The sequence below is a fragment of the Geotrypetes seraphini genome, chromosome 4 (assembly GCF_902459505.1).
Source record: "Geotrypetes seraphini chromosome 4, aGeoSer1.1, whole genome shotgun sequence".
Taxonomy (NCBI): domain Eukaryota; kingdom Metazoa; phylum Chordata; class Amphibia; order Gymnophiona; family Dermophiidae; genus Geotrypetes; species Geotrypetes seraphini.
Genome location: NC_047087.1, coordinates 69,371,482 through 69,387,875, shown reverse-complemented (window position 1 = coordinate 69,387,875; position 16,394 = coordinate 69,371,482). Strand labels below are relative to the sequence as shown.

General features: G+C 41.9%; 1 protein-coding gene across 4 annotated transcripts in view; it reads left to right on the top strand.

Moving 5' to 3' along the window:
- The window catches only part of NCAM2 (neural cell adhesion molecule 2), a 600,622-nt gene that overhangs the window by 423,371 nt on the left and 160,857 nt on the right, over positions 1-16,394 (top strand). For all 4 annotated transcript variants that reach the window (XM_033943261.1, XM_033943263.1, XM_033943259.1 and 1 more), the window contains one exon: positions 11,751-11,847. In XM_033943261.1, coding sequence (XP_033799152.1) covers positions 11,751-11,847 — 97 coding nt within the window. The remainder of the gene's footprint in view (positions 1-11,750; positions 11,848-16,394) is intronic.

Sequence of the window (16,394 nt, the reverse complement as noted above, 5' to 3'; positions counted from 1 at the left end):
TGTTGGCTTGTGGAGCATGAATCGCATGGTCAGTGTCCTAGATGATCTTACCATGTGTTACCATGGGAAGTGCTGATGGTACTAGTTTGTCTTTTAAATTCCTTTTTCTGGGAAATGCTATAGTTGGCTTAATATCCTGAAAGCATTTGTGCAGTGTGAGAATATGCCAGTGTTTATTAATGATATTCCTGATATCTTGTGACAAATGGGAATGCCTCAGAGTACAAACGATATCTGGCACATCTCTGTTCCTATTACCAGTTTGTAATACATCCTCCTGATGACAGAGTTTGGATCTCTGGTATCCCTTATTAATTTGTTCATGCGGATAGCCTCATTGTACAAACCTATTGGCCATTGATATGGCTTGATGTTCAAAATCTGAAGGTTGTGAGCATAATATTTTCAATCTGAGGAACTGGCTTTATGGTAAATTGTTTTTAAGCTGTGTTTGATGAAAACTGGAATAGTGTAACTAACTATTTCTGTCTGTAGATTTTTTGTAAATGGATGTCTGGAAACTGTATCATTCTTTTTTGATGAGATTGTCAAGAAAGGATATGCTTTCTATGTTAAACTCCATTTTAAATTTTAGGTTACTGTCATGGTTGTTGAGTGATCTGTGGAAATTATGTTGGTGGGTGGTACTGCCTTTATCTTCATCTGTACCTGTACTCCTTTGGTCACTTAGGGCTCCTTTCCCAAAACGGAATCCCCGCGAATATCGGGGGAGTACTGATACTCCTTTGGTTACTTAGTTTAAGATCCCTGTTAAGTCATATTCACACAGTCCACACCAGTGATCTGGTCATTTCACATTTTTTTGATTAATATACTTCCACATTGGCATTCTATTATCACCATCTCTTTGATCACATCAAGTCTCACAATCAAGCCATACTTTCACTTTACTTATGCTTAGATCTCACTGGAGCATCATCCACTTACACACTATAAGATGCTTTCAACTAACTTGATATTCATACATAAATTCATACCCATAGGACCCCTGAGGAAGGCATTAAAGGTCAAAATATGGACCAGGTTGGGTCCTCTTTATTGTTTAAAGTTGTGGATGTACTTCACTGTTTCAAAGATTGTGGATTATCTTTTTGCTTCAATAAAGCCTGCATCAGTAACTTCAGAGTAAATGCTAACACATACCCAAACAGCCATTTACATGGCTATATCTAAAAATAAATATATTTTAATTGTATAATGTCATGGACACAGCATATAAATAGTTGATCCACTAACTTAGTAGAGAACAGTTATAAGATTGCTTTTCAGATGAAATTATACTCCGTGTTAGGGGAGTGCAACTAGGTCCAGATGAAGACTACTAAAATAGTTGATGGTTTATGTCAGAAGGCATATGGGGACAGTCTTAAAAATCTCAATAAATATACTTTGGAGGAAAAGCTGGAGAGGGGAGATATGATAGAGAAGTTTAAATACCTATGTGGCATAAATACACATGAGGCAAGTCTCTTTCAGTTCAAAGGAAATCCAGAGTGAGAGGGCATAGAATGAGGCTGAGGTGATAGCCTCAGGAGTAATCTAAGGAAATACTTCCTTACAGAAAGGGTGGCAGAGTAGAATAGTCTCCCAGTAGAGGGAGAATGCCATGTGTGACTGAAGCATTCCATTAGCTTGAGAAAACTGAACAAGCCAAATTACTACAGAATGCTTCATAGAAAAATCAATTTAATGGAATACTTCAGTCACACATGACAGGAATAGTGTTGGGGAAGTGCAACTATGACAGCTGTCCCCTGGTCAGAGAGAGCCCTAAGCCAGCTGGAAGCTAAAGAATCATGGCCTGGACTTTGTGGTCCCCAGTTATGTCTAATACCAGCTCTAGCAGGATACATATTTCAAATCTGATATATTCTAATCACAAAATAGAAAATAAAATTATTTTTCTACCTTTTGTTGTCTAGTCCAGTGTTTTTCAACCTTTTTTGGGCAAAGGCACACTTGTTTCATGAAAAAAATCACGAGGCACACCACCATTAGAAAATGTTAAAAAATTTAACTCTGTGCCTATATTGACTATATATAAAGTAATTCTCTTGAATAGGAATCAAATAAACACAAAGAAAGTATTTTATAATTACTTTATTATGAAATATTAAGTAAACAGAATAGTGAAAAATTATAAAATACTTTATTCAGTGCGAAACCTGGGCCTGTTTTGCTGAACACAAAGCTGATATTCTGGCTGGAATCGAAGAAAGACACACACGTAGCTCTTCGTCAACAGCTCTCAGTCTCTCTCTGTATTTGGTTTTTATAGCATACAAAAATAGACAAATATACCCTCCATCCTTTTTATTAAACCACAATAGCAGTTTTTAGCGCAGGGAGCTGCGCTGAATGCCCAGCGCTGCTCTTGACGCTCATAGGCTCCCTGCGCTAAAAACCACTATTGCGGTTTAGTAAAAGGTGACCATATTGTAAAATATAGACAGCAGATATAAATTCAGAACTGTGCATAGTAAGTGAAGGGAAGTTTTCATCTCTGGGAATTTACCCAGTTAACTATCAAGTTATTTGGGCAAATTCCTTTGAAAACTGTGGTAATACTGCCTCCACTTTGCTAAATTTAAAATAAAATCATTTTTCCTACCTTGTCTGGTGATTTCTGGTTGCACTTTCTTCTTCTGACTGTGCATCCAATCTTTCTTCCCTTCTATCAGCCTGTATGCTTTCTCTCCTCCACACCTCATTCCCTCCTACAACTTTTTCTTCCTTTCTCCCTGACCTTTCTTTCTTTTTTTCTGTTTCTCTTCCTTCCTTCTGTTTCCCTGCCTGCCCCCTTTCTTTCTTTCTCCCTGCCGTTCCCCAAGCCACTGCCACTGCCGCTGCCATCGGGGAACAGGACCCACCAATGGATAACAGGCCCCAAAGCCGACGCCGACGCATGCTCTCCCTGACGTCAATTCTGCAATCGGAGAGGAAGTTCCACCCAGCCAGGCAGCGATTGGCTGGCCCGAACTTCCTCTCCGACTGCAGAATTGACGTCGGGGAGAAGAAGACTTATCGGCTCGATAGATTAGATCGCCAAGACAAAGTGAGTCCTGGGTGATCGACTCACTTTGCCTTGGCGAGCTACTGGCGCCTCTGCCTCGGGCCCCCTGTCAGTTCCGGGCCCCTGAATGCAGGACTGGTAGTACTGCCCTGATGGCGGCCCTGCGGCACACCAGGCAACATCTCGCGGCACACTAGTGTGCCGCGGAACAGCGGTTGAAAAACACTGGTCTAGTCATTCTGTTCTTCACATCACATTGGTCTCAAATTCTGGTTTCTGTTTCCTTCTGTCTACTCTTAACTCACTCGCCAGAGTCTCCTGACCATTTACATAAGAATATAAGAATTATCATACTGGCACAAACTAAAGGTCCATCAAGCCCAGTACCCTGTTTCCATAAGTGGTCAACCAAGGTCCAAAGCACTTAGCAAGATCCCAAATAGCTTCTCCCCTCTTATGCCCTTACACCAATGCATTTCTCAACCTCTCTTTCCTACCTCCTTCTACTCCTCCACTGTATTAAATATTCCAAGTAGCAAAACATGTCTTCTTTCCCCATGCTCACCATTCATCTTCCATCTTTGTGTATGTTTTTTCCCATGTTCAGCATCTCCCTTCTCTGCCTCCTATACTTCCCTTTCTAGCATTTCCCGTGTGCCCATCTCCCTGCCTTCATCAACACTATTCTATGTCCCTACCCCTTCTGTGCCCAGTGTCAATCCTCTGTGTCCCTATGTCCCCTCTCCCAAGTCCAACATCTCTCTTCCGTATTCCTCTTTTCCCTCATGTCTACCCATCTTCTCTCTGTGTCCGTATACCCTCTTATGTCTGCATTGCCCCACTGACTGTGTCCATATACCACTCTCATGCAGCATTCCTCTTTGTGTCCCTTTCCCTATGCTCCCATCCATGCCCACCATATCCCCTTTTTTCCTATATCTTCCTGTGTCCAACCTCTCCCCTCTTATGCCCTTAGACCAATGCGTTTTTCAACCTCTCTTTCCTATCTCCCTCTACTCCTGCATTGTGTTAAATATTTCACTTCTTTCATCCTCTTGGTTCAGCATCTCTCATCCCCCTTCCCTTCAATCTCCTCCTCCCTGCAGGTTCAGCACCTCTATCCCTTCCTTCTAGCCCCCCTCCCATTAGTCCAACATTTCTCTCCCTCCCTCTTTCTCCAGCTATGAGCTATGGGCCTGGTACCTCTCCCCTTCATCTGTGAGCTGCAAATGCAGCACCTCTCTCTTCTCGCCAGCTCCCAACTTTAGGTCTTTCACCTCTTTCTTCAGCTCCTGCTCCCCTTCAACATAAGCTAGTGGTGTTGTTCCACTTTCATTTGCACAGGAGATAACAGTCAGCCTTCAAGGAAAAGACTACTACTACTGGAGGTGAAGATTTCTTTGGTTTTTGTGTACTACAAAGAACAACCTTCTAGCAACCAAATCTGTGGGGGGGGGGGGGGGGAGGGGAGAGAAAGAGAGAAATGCAGGGCTTTGGTCTAACACTTGGTAAACCATAGACAGCGATCAGAGGTGGTTCCATAGATTGACTAGATCACACAGTTTCATGGGGAAAGTACAGGATCTTAGTAATGCAGTCAATCAGAGCACCAATTATGCAGAGGTTAAAGAGGTAGCTGGTTTTAAATTTCTCAATCCAATCTGCACAAGGTGGTTTTTGGACTACTTAGCCATCAATTGGCAGGTTACAATTAGAGTGGAGAAAGCCCAAGGATGTCAACAAAGATAGGACTAGAACTAATGAGTGATACTGAGATGGTGTACCTGAGGAACAATGTCTGCATCATGAAGCCATTGTCAGCTGCAAAATGATATTCTTTAAACTGAAAATTACTGCTATATTGGACAAGTAATCCCCATGATGATGAAAATTCTGTCAAAGTTACAGGGAATGGCTAATGATGTTAATGTCAATAAGACAATGCAGCCACTAATCACAGCTCTGACAAAAAAGGGATTGCTTCAAGGTTTGGTGCAGTATTTGAAGATGCCTACCATATCGCAATAGTGCTTGTTCCAAAGTTAAAGTTGAGATATCTGCCTGAACATAAGTGTTAGAAGAAGACAATCTGCAACAGGGACTAAAGTCAGAGCTAGTGGTGTAGTTCCACTTTCATTTGCACGGGAAATAACAGTCAGCCTTCAAGGAAAAGACTACTACTACTGGAGGTGAAGATTTATTTGGTTTTTGTGTACTACAAAGAACAACCTTCCAGCAGCCAAATCTGGAACAAAGGAAAAGGTTGAACATTACACTTACACAAGCAGCTTGCTTGCATTCCCAAAAATGGCTAAATCTTTTTTTTTTTTTTCAAGTTCAATGCTGCACTTCCCAGCAGTAGAACAGCTATTTATTTATTTAAAACTTTTCGATACCGTTTAAAGAAAAGACTAAACAGTGTAAATCAATAAAAACATACATACAATAAAATCTCCATAATTAAATATTTTCTTCTGTTCAAGTGACAGCTAATAAATTACAAAAATTCAGTAACAAACAACAGAGTTTTTAACTGTTTCTTAAATTGGAGCTAACTTACACAAAGTCGTAATTGGCCCACCAAAGTGTTCCACATCTTAACACCAGCAATACAGAATGTCATCGCTCTATTATCTGCTCTGGATAATTCTCAGTGCACCGGCAATGCTCTCTTAGTGACAATAACTTTGAGAAACTGAAGTGACATTGAGAATTCCAAGATTTAAAACATAAAGCAGACTAATCATAAAATATTTAGCATTAGTAAATTAGTGATTTGCTAAGAATTTATCAACTCTGGGCCCAATATTCAGCCAACAGTAGGCAGCATTTTGAATGCCTGCCACCAGAGGTCAACTCAGATATTCAACCCAGACCATTTCTAGTGACCGGTGTTGAAAATCTGGTTTCACTTTTGACTGCAGCAACTTAACTGGTTATGCTGATATTTAGCATTATGTACAAAAGAAACAAGGAAACAAAACTCCACAGTAAGCAAGCAACAGTGAAAAAGTAGAGAAGGAGTTCTACTGGTCAACCAGATGTAATATGCTAAAATTTATTGATTAGCACCTATATAACTTGTTGAAAACAGATAAAAACAATCTATGTTTTGTGTTGGATCAAATATCAAGACCAGTCTTTGTTGCAGAACCAACACAGTCTGTGTTTTGGCTCAAAAGCCTGCCTTAGGGGTACAATAGACATCCAGTAGATTGCTATCTAGTCACAATGGTGCCAAAAAAGGTACGTATGTGTCTCTCCTGCAAATGAACATATGTAGCATTTCCATTTGAAGGTACGTAGCAGTTCAACCTCTCTCTAAAAGATACTAATACAAAGCTTTGCAGAACTTTTGAAGGATACAGGTGGCTCTGTGAAAACAAAAAGTCAGAGTTTATTTTAATCCCCGGATTCTATATATAGCATTCAAAGTTGCACGCAAATTTGAACATGTGCCCAGTTTGTACATGCAATTTAATTGAGTGTAATGCCTCCTTCAGGGCAGCTCTGTGTCTGGGGCCTGACTTAGCTGGAGTTTCCCAAAGGTAGTCTCCGTCTGTCCCTCATTTGATCAGCACTCAGTGCATCCACCTGAGCAAAAGAAGTGTTAGCGGGTGGGATCACCATCTTCTCCCCCCAGGAAAATTCAGAAAGACTTCTGTGAGCAAGGTTGGCTAATAAACAGGTGTATTTGAACTATATACTTAGGCCTAATCATAAAAGCCAATTATCACAAACAGCTTTCAGCAGTATCAGTTTTCACACACTTCGACTAATACTTATGCAATTAACCCAACAGAATTAGTCTATGTGTCAGATATCCAAAACCATTAGCTCATATTCTTTTGAACCTTTAAACTCTCAGTTCTGTTTTAGTCTTTTGAAAACCTTTAAAACTCTTTCAGTTCTGATTGCCAAAGCTATAGCTACAAGCTCTTCCCATATTTCAAAGTGTGAGCATGGGTGTGTGTCTATATCCCTCCGCTCCATTCCAGTCCCCCTTTACCCAGTCCCCAAGATCTCACCCATCCTTTGAAGCTCTCAGGGATTGTTGGCTGCTGGCTACCTGGGCTTGCTTTCACTGTAGTCTCCTGGATACTTTCCCTGACCTCTGAGAACCGCTGCTCTCCCAAGAGCTCTCCTCCTCCACTGACGGCTTCTTGGGAGCCTTCTCCCTTCTTGGGCTACTGGTACCAATCACACTCCAGTAGCCTTGTCCCTCAGTTGGGTTACTAGACAGATTACACCCCAGTAGCCTTGTCCCGCTGCTGGGCTACTAGTACAGATTACACTCCGGTAGCCTTGAATCTTCAAGAAGAGTCTCTGGGGTGTTATCTTGCTGGGATTCAAATTACCAGTCCTTAACAGGACTCTGCAACCATCAGTAACAGGGCTCCTTCTAGAGGGCTACCTCTGCTCTTCTCAGACCTAGGCCCTGAGAATGACCCTACAGACTCTTTTCTTCTGCCTTGGGCAGCTCCTAAAGGCTGCTTGCTTTAAGCTTAGCTCCCAAAGGCTGCTGCTTCTCCTTCTCCTTCAACTCTGAGCTACTCTCAATGGCCTCTTGCAACCAATAAGACCTGACACAGTTGTGTTTCAGCATGCAATTACAGTACCTGTATCAATAGTGCAACCCATATTACAGTACAACTTATTGATTCAACTTAATTTGTATGGAATGAATTGGAAAGTGGATAAACTATTTATTAACCTTTACGTAGATCAAACAACTGCAAATGTGTGACAGAGTACAATGCTGGCTAGAAGACATCTTTGGATTTAATAAATTGAATTAAACATATCTTTTCAAAAGCCTTGTGACCACTGCATTACTTAATTTTTTCAGTGCATTGAATGTGTTAATTCAATATTAACCTATTATGGCTGATGTATCAATGTGGGATACTGGGATACCCAACCCCTCTCTTAGGCCTTCAAAATTAAATTCTCAAATAAACATGTGGAGGGGCAAAATAAAAATAAAAAAATGTCTGTCCTCTTTTGGTCTAAGCCCCTAAACACTGAAAGTAACAGCAGGGAAAATGTCCATTCTAAAAAAAACCATCCAAAATATGTTTTTTGTTTTTTTTTTAGAATGGCCTACCTCTACGTTCAGCAGTTTAATCGCCCAGACCACCACTACGTCTAACCTTAAAACACATTATCAACCAAAAAATTGACCAAATCCCAAACACCCAAAACAAGACCTTTTAGGCGAAGGAAACGCCAGTCCTTTGCCTAAAAGCTGGATTCTGTAACCGGTGTCTGTCAAAAACAAAACCGGTTACAAAATCCCCCCCCCCCCCCCCGGCAACAATTTTAGCAGGAGAGGTGCCCAATCTCTTCTGCCGGCACCCCAACCCTCCCGACAATACCAGCAGGAGGGATCCCAAGCCTTCCTGCCGTAATGCGAACCCCCACCCTCTCAAATATGGACAGGAGGGATCCCAGGTCATCCTGCCCCCCAGAGCACTTCCCATGACCCCCCTGATCGACCCCCCAAACCCTGATCACCCCTGAACCCCTGAATGGCCCCCTAACCCCGATACCCCCTAACCCCCCAACTCCCGACACCCCCCAACTTACTTTAAGGTTGGCTGAACGGATGGGTCCCAAGCCCGGCCAGACTGCAGGATGGGGGGAGGGTGTCAGGGGGGAGGGGACAGTGTAAAGGTTCAGGGGGAGATTGGGGGTTCAGGGGATCAATCAGGGGAGTCGTAGGGGGGTGCACCATTGGCAGGATGACCTGGGATCCCTCCTGCCCGTATTTGAGGGGGGGATGGGGGGTTACATTACAGCAGGAGAGATTGGACTCCTTCCTGCCAGTATTGTCAGGAGGGTTGGGGTGCCAACAGGAGAGAATGGGCATCTCTCCTGCCGCGATTGTTGCGGTGGGGTTTTGCAAGTTGCTGGGGTTCTGAGCTGATTGTGGCAACCACGATCAGCTCAGCGGCCTCTATTCAGAACTTATACCTGTTCTGATTTGGTCTAAGTCAAAACGTATAAGTTCCAACTGGGCAACCTTAAACTTTTGGTTATACTTGCTGTACGACTAAGTCTAGGTCGTCCCACCTCCCGCCCTTTCCCCTCTAAAAAACGCTTCTTTCTGCTCTAGGCTTTCAGAGGCAGGGTCAAGGCCTAAGCTGGTTTTAAATACGTCTAAAACCAGCTTGGATTATCAGTACTTGGAAGATCTGTCTTTTTGATTGTCTAAGTACTGATTTAGACCACTTTTTAACATTTTTTTATATTATTATTATTATTATTAATCCCATAATGCTTTTATATATGTTCTCTAGTGGCAATTAAGTACGCGTGAACTCCAATAATTAAATCATTGCACCCATAGCTAATTATTTTGGGCACCAATCTAGTACCCATATCCAATTTAGGATACCCTTTATAGAATTTAAGGGATAAAGTTCAATTCTATTCTAGATGCTCATGGGTATGCACTCCTTTGTGTATAAAAGTGCAAAGAAAATGGAACACTTTTACATGTAAGCACCTTATGCACTATTATATTAGGGCATATGTAAGTGCTACATTACACAACTACAAGGGGGCCTATATGTGTGTAGAGCATGGGAAAGACTCCCAGTTCAGTGCAGGCAGTTTGCAGAATGTTGTAAGTTATGTATACCCTTGCTACATTTAGGTGCCCACTCTTATACCAGGTCTAATGCTAGTGTAACTACATGCACCCAAATCTAAGGTGTGCTGATGCCAGTTATTTTATAGTATTCTTTAACAACTCAGATGCCATTACTCAATAGGCCCGTGGTACATGGCATCAGAGTACTAAAAGAAGAAACCTACCTAAAAAACTATCACAAACATTAAAACAAGCCATAGTGGTCATGGTGAATCCTGTGTAGTGCTGAACATATATGTCCTTTTGAATGCTGAGGCCAGTATTTTAAACAAACTCTCACTATTATGTTTAAATATTAACTCAAAAAACAAAATCAAAAAATGTAGTAATGATGTACAGGACACCAAGTTTTTAATAAACAATCATAAAAATAAAAATAAGATCCTAAAACAGTTTGTATCCAAAAGGACTGATAAGACCGAACTCAGCACGGTCTGAGTTTCGAAGAAACACTCCTTCCTCAGGGGTCCTAGAGTGTGTCAGTACAAAAGAACCTGATGGATAACAACTGGGTAAAAACTGGAATCACTTTTCTTTTGCCCATCTGAAGTCCTGGCCAGTGACCAGTATGACCTGCATTGCCAATTTTTTTCACTTATGAAACCACCAAATCAGTGGTGGTGAAGAGCTTGATGATCGGAGTGATTTGGTGGTTTTATAGGTGAAAAAAATCAGCAATGCAGGTCATGCTGATCACTGCCCAGGACTTCAGACGGCAAAAGAAAAGCGATTTCAGTTTTTATCCAGTTGTTATCCATCAGGTTCTTTTGTACTGACACACTCTAGAACCCCTGAGACAGGAGTGTTTCTTTGGTCCGTTCTTATCAGTCCTTTTGGATACAAACTGTTTTATGATCTTATTTTTATTTTTGTGTTTGTTTATTAAAGATGTGGAGGGGCATAATAAAAAAAAACGTCTAAGTCTCTTTTTGGCCTAAGGCCTTAAACGTTGAAAGTAGAAGAGGGAACATGTCCATAATCAAAAAAAGTCCTTTTTTTGATAATGGCCTGCCTCTACAATCAGCTGTTTAAACGCCCAGACCACCACTACGTCTACACTTATACCCCTACAACGTCTACACTTATACCCCATAATGAACCAAAAAAATGCCTAAGCCCCAAACGTCTAACACAAGGGCTTTTAGGTGAAGGAGGAGCCAGTCCTTCGCCTAAAAGCTGGATTCTGTAACCGGTGTCTGTCAAAAACAACACCGGTTACAGAATCCACCCACCCCCATGACATCGGGGCAAGAGGGAGCCCAAGCCCTCTTGCCCCGCGGCACCCCCAACCTCCCCGACAACATTGGGGCAAGAAGGAGCCCAAGCCCTCTTGCCCCGCGGCACCGACGACCCCCCCTAACGACATCGGGGCAGGAGGGAGCCCAATCCCTCCTGCCCCGCAGCACCGACGACCCCCCCTGACAATATCGGGGCAGGAGGGAGCCCAACCCCTCCTACCCAGGCGGACCCCCTACTCCCCACCCCCCACTACAATACGGACAGGAGGGATCTCAGGCCCTCCTGCCCTCGACACAACTCCCCCCGACTGCCCCCCCGAACCCCCGATCGGCCCTCCTGTTGACCCACAACCCCCCACCCCCAATCCCATCCCCCATACCTTTGAAATGTTGGCCGGACGGACGGGTACCAAGCCCGCCCGTCCAGCAGGCCAGCCAGCTTCAGAATGGTGCCGGATTGGCCCTGGTGGCTGAAACCCCGCCCACAGGTGGGGCCTAAGGCGCCTGGGCCAATTAGAATAGGCCCGGGAGTCTTAGGCCCCTCCTGTGGGCGAGGCCTTAGGCACATGGGCCCAACCCATGGCCATTTAGGCCACTTTTTAGACTTTTTTTTTAAATTATGAACCCCTTGGTGTCTTGTACATTAGCACTGCAGTTTTTGCTTTTGTTCTTTGACTCAATATTTCACTGCAGTTCTGTTGGATTTTCTGTGTGTTGTTGCCTCCTAAATATTTTCTAATAGTCATAATAATATAGATAGAATTTTATCCCTGAGTCACATGAAATCCTTTTAAAATGCACCTTTTTTATTTTTAATAAGATCACTCCATTATCTGACAACGACTTTGGAAAATACAACTGCACTGCTACCAACAGAATAGGCACAAGACATCGGGAGTACATCCTTGCATTGGCAGGTGAGTAGCACCATTCTGCTATTTATTATTTCTGCTTTTTCATTAACAGTCCTCTGAAAGGAGTAGTCAAGGGGCTTACAGCAATGAGTTGGATCAAGGAAACCGCCAAAGTTCTGTTTTTACTTTTCCCACTGATACTCTCTGTGTTCTTTACCAAGTCACTCCATCTCAGTAGTTCTTTTCCCACCTAGCCAGTAAGGTTCTCTGGCTATCCACGATGAATATGAATAAGACAGATGTAGATAGAACAGAGGGAGTGCATGCAAATATCTCTTATCTGTATTTACTGTGGATATTTAAAAATCCAGGCATGCTGAATATATCCCAAATATTGGGTTGAGAACTTTTGCTGTACCTCCTGTTGTCACAGATACTTATTGGGTTGTATAATGTATCACCAAGCTTATAGATCAAAGTAAATCAGTTTATAGTGTAATCTTGTTACTGTTGCTCTGCAATTTTGAACTACTTTTATTATGGTTTCTTTCACAAATAGAGGAACTGCACTATGGTTTCTTTAATAAGAAGTATTAAAAATCAACCAATTAAACTTATTTTTGCATTAATATTACCCATAAAGCCATGGATTTAATATCTATAACTGAAATCCTGTTTATTGGGAAAAATGTTCCTTATCACAAAGCAATTGTGCTGCTTATAATTTAAAGAATTAAGGTTCACTGTTACTACATTCCTAAAAACATGGTCCAAAGGCAATAGATCACTTGCCTGAAATTTCACCAGATTCATTTCATATCCTGGATAGTCCATTGAATTCTTGCTCCATTTGCATATGGAGATTTTCTGGAACCCATTCTGATTTTAATTTATGGAGTGGGAAAGTCACATGAACACCTTCTTTCTAATAGGGATAGGAGAATTGAGGCTTGATGCACAATTTTAGCCACTAGGTCTCTCCTTCCTCCATTTTGAGTTAATGCATAAGTTCTTATTCCTCTGAACCGTTTGTTTACTGGAAGTAGACACATTCTTTTGTCTATTTGCCATGTTTTAATTGCTGAAATTTCAGTACAAGTAATCTCAGATATACAGAGAATTATAATAAATGTTGCTTTATATGTTGAAGAAGATGTATTGATTATTGTCCAACAAGGGTAAAGGAGCATGCCTTATTCAACAACTTGTGCACTTTCACCATGGGATTTTAGAAACATTCCTAGTACAGTGATAGGTTAGAGGAGGAAAGTACACTTGTCATTTAAAAAAACTCACAATTGTGCATATATTTTTATCATAAAACATCCCTAGACAGAAAGCAGAGTGCTGTGAATGTTGCTAATGTGGCTACACTTAATCCCACCTCAAGACATAACATTAAGTGCTGAGTGCTAATAGGAGTCTGGTAGCACAGCCACAGCTCAGTGAAACACATTTCCAATTTCCCCCAAACAAGCCCATACCCTTTGATCAGATATTTCCTCTATCTGAACCACCTAAGCTCATATCACCTCAACACTAGCAAATCCCAGGGCAGGGACCCCACCACCACAAGGCCCCTGAACAGGACCCTCCAGCTACCATAACAAGGCTCTTCCTCCATCTTCTGCACCAATGACATACCTAGGGATAACCCGGGCAATCTAGTGGATGGGGCAGGAGTGGTCCTTTTCTGCTTTTACCCTATAACTTCTTCAGATTCAAAATGGCAGCAGTGACTTCATGCTATGGGATAGGCACATGGAATCTCTTAGAGAGAGGAAGCGATAATGATTACTATGGATGGGCCATTTGGCCTTTAGCTACCATTATGTTTCTATGACTATGGGTCAATCAGTCATACAAAGGCAATCACACATTAAATGGTAGATTGATCCTTAGTGGCATTACTATGAGACTACTGCTAAGCATCATTGATGCCATTTAAAATCTGGAGCAGCTATGGGCAGAGGGGGGAGGGGAGGGGGAAGAAGGACTGCCCCAATCCCTGCCTACTAGACTTACATAAGACTATAAGAATAGCCATATTAGGTTAGGACAATAGTACATCTAGTCCAGTATCCTGTTTTCACAGTGGCCAATCCAGGTTACAAGCACCTGACAGAAACCCAAATACAGTACTCCCCTGATATTCATGGGGGTTCCTTCCAGGAACCCCTGTGAATGTTGAAAAACCATGAATACGGTTTTTAGCAGGGGAGACAGGAGAGGGCAGCCGGAGCGCCGGCAAGTGAAGGAAATCACTCGCGGTATGCTCTGACCGCCTCTTCCTGTACTAAAGTTGTGCCTCACCAATCAGGAGCTGCGTGTCAAATCAGCTCCTGATTGGTGAGGCCCGACTTTAGTACAGGAAGAGGCGGTCGGAGCATACTGCGAGTGATTTCCTTCACTCGCCGTCACTCCAGCTGCCTTCTCCTGCCCAGTCATTCGTGATCGGAAAATACCATGAATGACAGGGACCACAAATTTGCGGGGGACTTCCCCCATGTCTGCATCAATAGCATGGAATTTAACTCCAGGAACTTATCCAAACCTTTTTTTAAACCTATGTTAACCGCTGTTACCACATCCACTGGCAACAAGTTCAAGAACTTAACTACTTTTTGAGTGAAAAAAGCATATTTCCTTCTATTTGTTTTAAATGTGTTTCTCTGTAACTTCATTGAGTATCCCTTAGTCTTTGTAATTTTTGAGGGAGGAAAAATAAATTCACCTGTGACCTTTCTATACCACTCAGGATTTTGTAAACTTCAATCATATCGCCGCTTTTTCCCAAGCTGAAGAACCCTAACCTCTTTAGTCTTTCCTCATACAAGAGGAGTTCCATCCCCTTTATCATCTTGGTTGTTCTTCTTTGAAACTTTTCTAATTTTAACTTTTTTTTGAGATATGTCAATCAGAATTGAACACAATACTCAAGGTGAAGATGCTCCATGGAGCGATACAGAGGCATTATAATATTATTGGTCTTATTTATCATCCCATTTCTAATAATTCCTAGCAATCTGTTTGCTTTTTTGGTCACCACTGCACATTGGGCAGAAGGTTTCAGTGCATTATTTATGATGCCACCTAGATCTTTTTCATGGGTGCTAACCCCTAAGGTGGACCCTAGCATCTGGTAACTATGATTTGGATTATTCTTCACAATGTGCATTGCTTTGCATTTGTCCATATTAAATTTCATCTACCATTTGGATGCCCAACCTTCCAATTTTCTAAGTTATTCCTGCAATTTTTTCACAGTCTGCATGCATTTTAACAACTTTGAACAGTTTAGAGTCTGCAAATTTATTTATTCAATTTTTTATATCTTTCTCCCAGGGGAGCTCAGAACAGTTTACATTAATTCATTCAGGTACTCAATCATTTTTCCCTGTCCTGGTGGGCTCACAATCTATCTAATGTATTTGGGGTAATGGTGGGACTAAGTGACTTGCTCAAGGTCACAAGGAGCAATGTGAGTTTGAACCCACATCCTCAGGGTGCTGAAGCTGTAGCTTTAACCACAGCACCACACTCTCCCTCATTTAATCACGTCACTTGTCATTCCAATTTCCAGATCATTTATAAATACGAGGGTCATTTTATAAATAATGCACACTATTTTTTTTTTACATGTTTATTTTTTTTTTCAAGTATTTCTTTACAATCCTTCAATATAGTCTCCCTGCTTTGCAATGACCGAGTCCCAACATCCGGGAAGCTTAATTATTCCATCCAAGACACCATTTTTGTTCAGTTGCCGAATGGCTCGAGTACCGACGGAAGAAACCTCTTCCAGAGATGCAAACGATGTCCACGCATAAGTTGTTTCAACTTTGGAAAAAGGTCGACATCTGGTGGACTCATGTCTGGACTGTATGGAGCATGAGGTAACACCTCCCAGCCGTATTTGCGTAGTTTTTCAATGACGAGCGGAGAGCTCCATCTTCCTCAAGACCAAAACAATTTTGATAAGCTCAATCAAAAGACAAACAAATGATGATGTTTGCTTATGATCATGAAGGCATCATCATCACAGACAAAGTTCCATGTGGAAGAAGTGTCACAGTGGTGTATTATCATGATTTTTTGCACAAAATGCACATAAAAATGCACAAAACCCGACCTTAGTTGCTCTTGGTTGAGCCACTCATTCATCATGACAACGTTCGCCCGCACATAGGGAATGTTGTCATTGAAAAACTACGCGAATATGGCTTGGAGGTGTTTCCTTATGCTCCCTACAGTCCAGACATGAGTCCACCAGACTTCGACCTTTTCCCAAAGTTGAAAAAAACCTATGCATGGACATCGTTTTGCATCGCTGGAAGAGCTTTCTTCTGCCAGTATCCGAGTCATTCGGCAACTGAACAAAAACGGTGTCTTGGATGGAATAATGAAGCTTCCCAGATGTTGGGACTTGGTCATTGCAAAGCAGGGAGACTATATTGAATGATTGTAAAGAAATACTTGAAAAAAAAAAACCAAAAACATGTAAATTAAAAAAAAAAATAGTGTGCATTATTTATGAAATGACCCTCATATGTTAAATTGTGCCAGACCTGGCACAGATCCCTGAGGCACTCTACTATTTACCCTTCTCC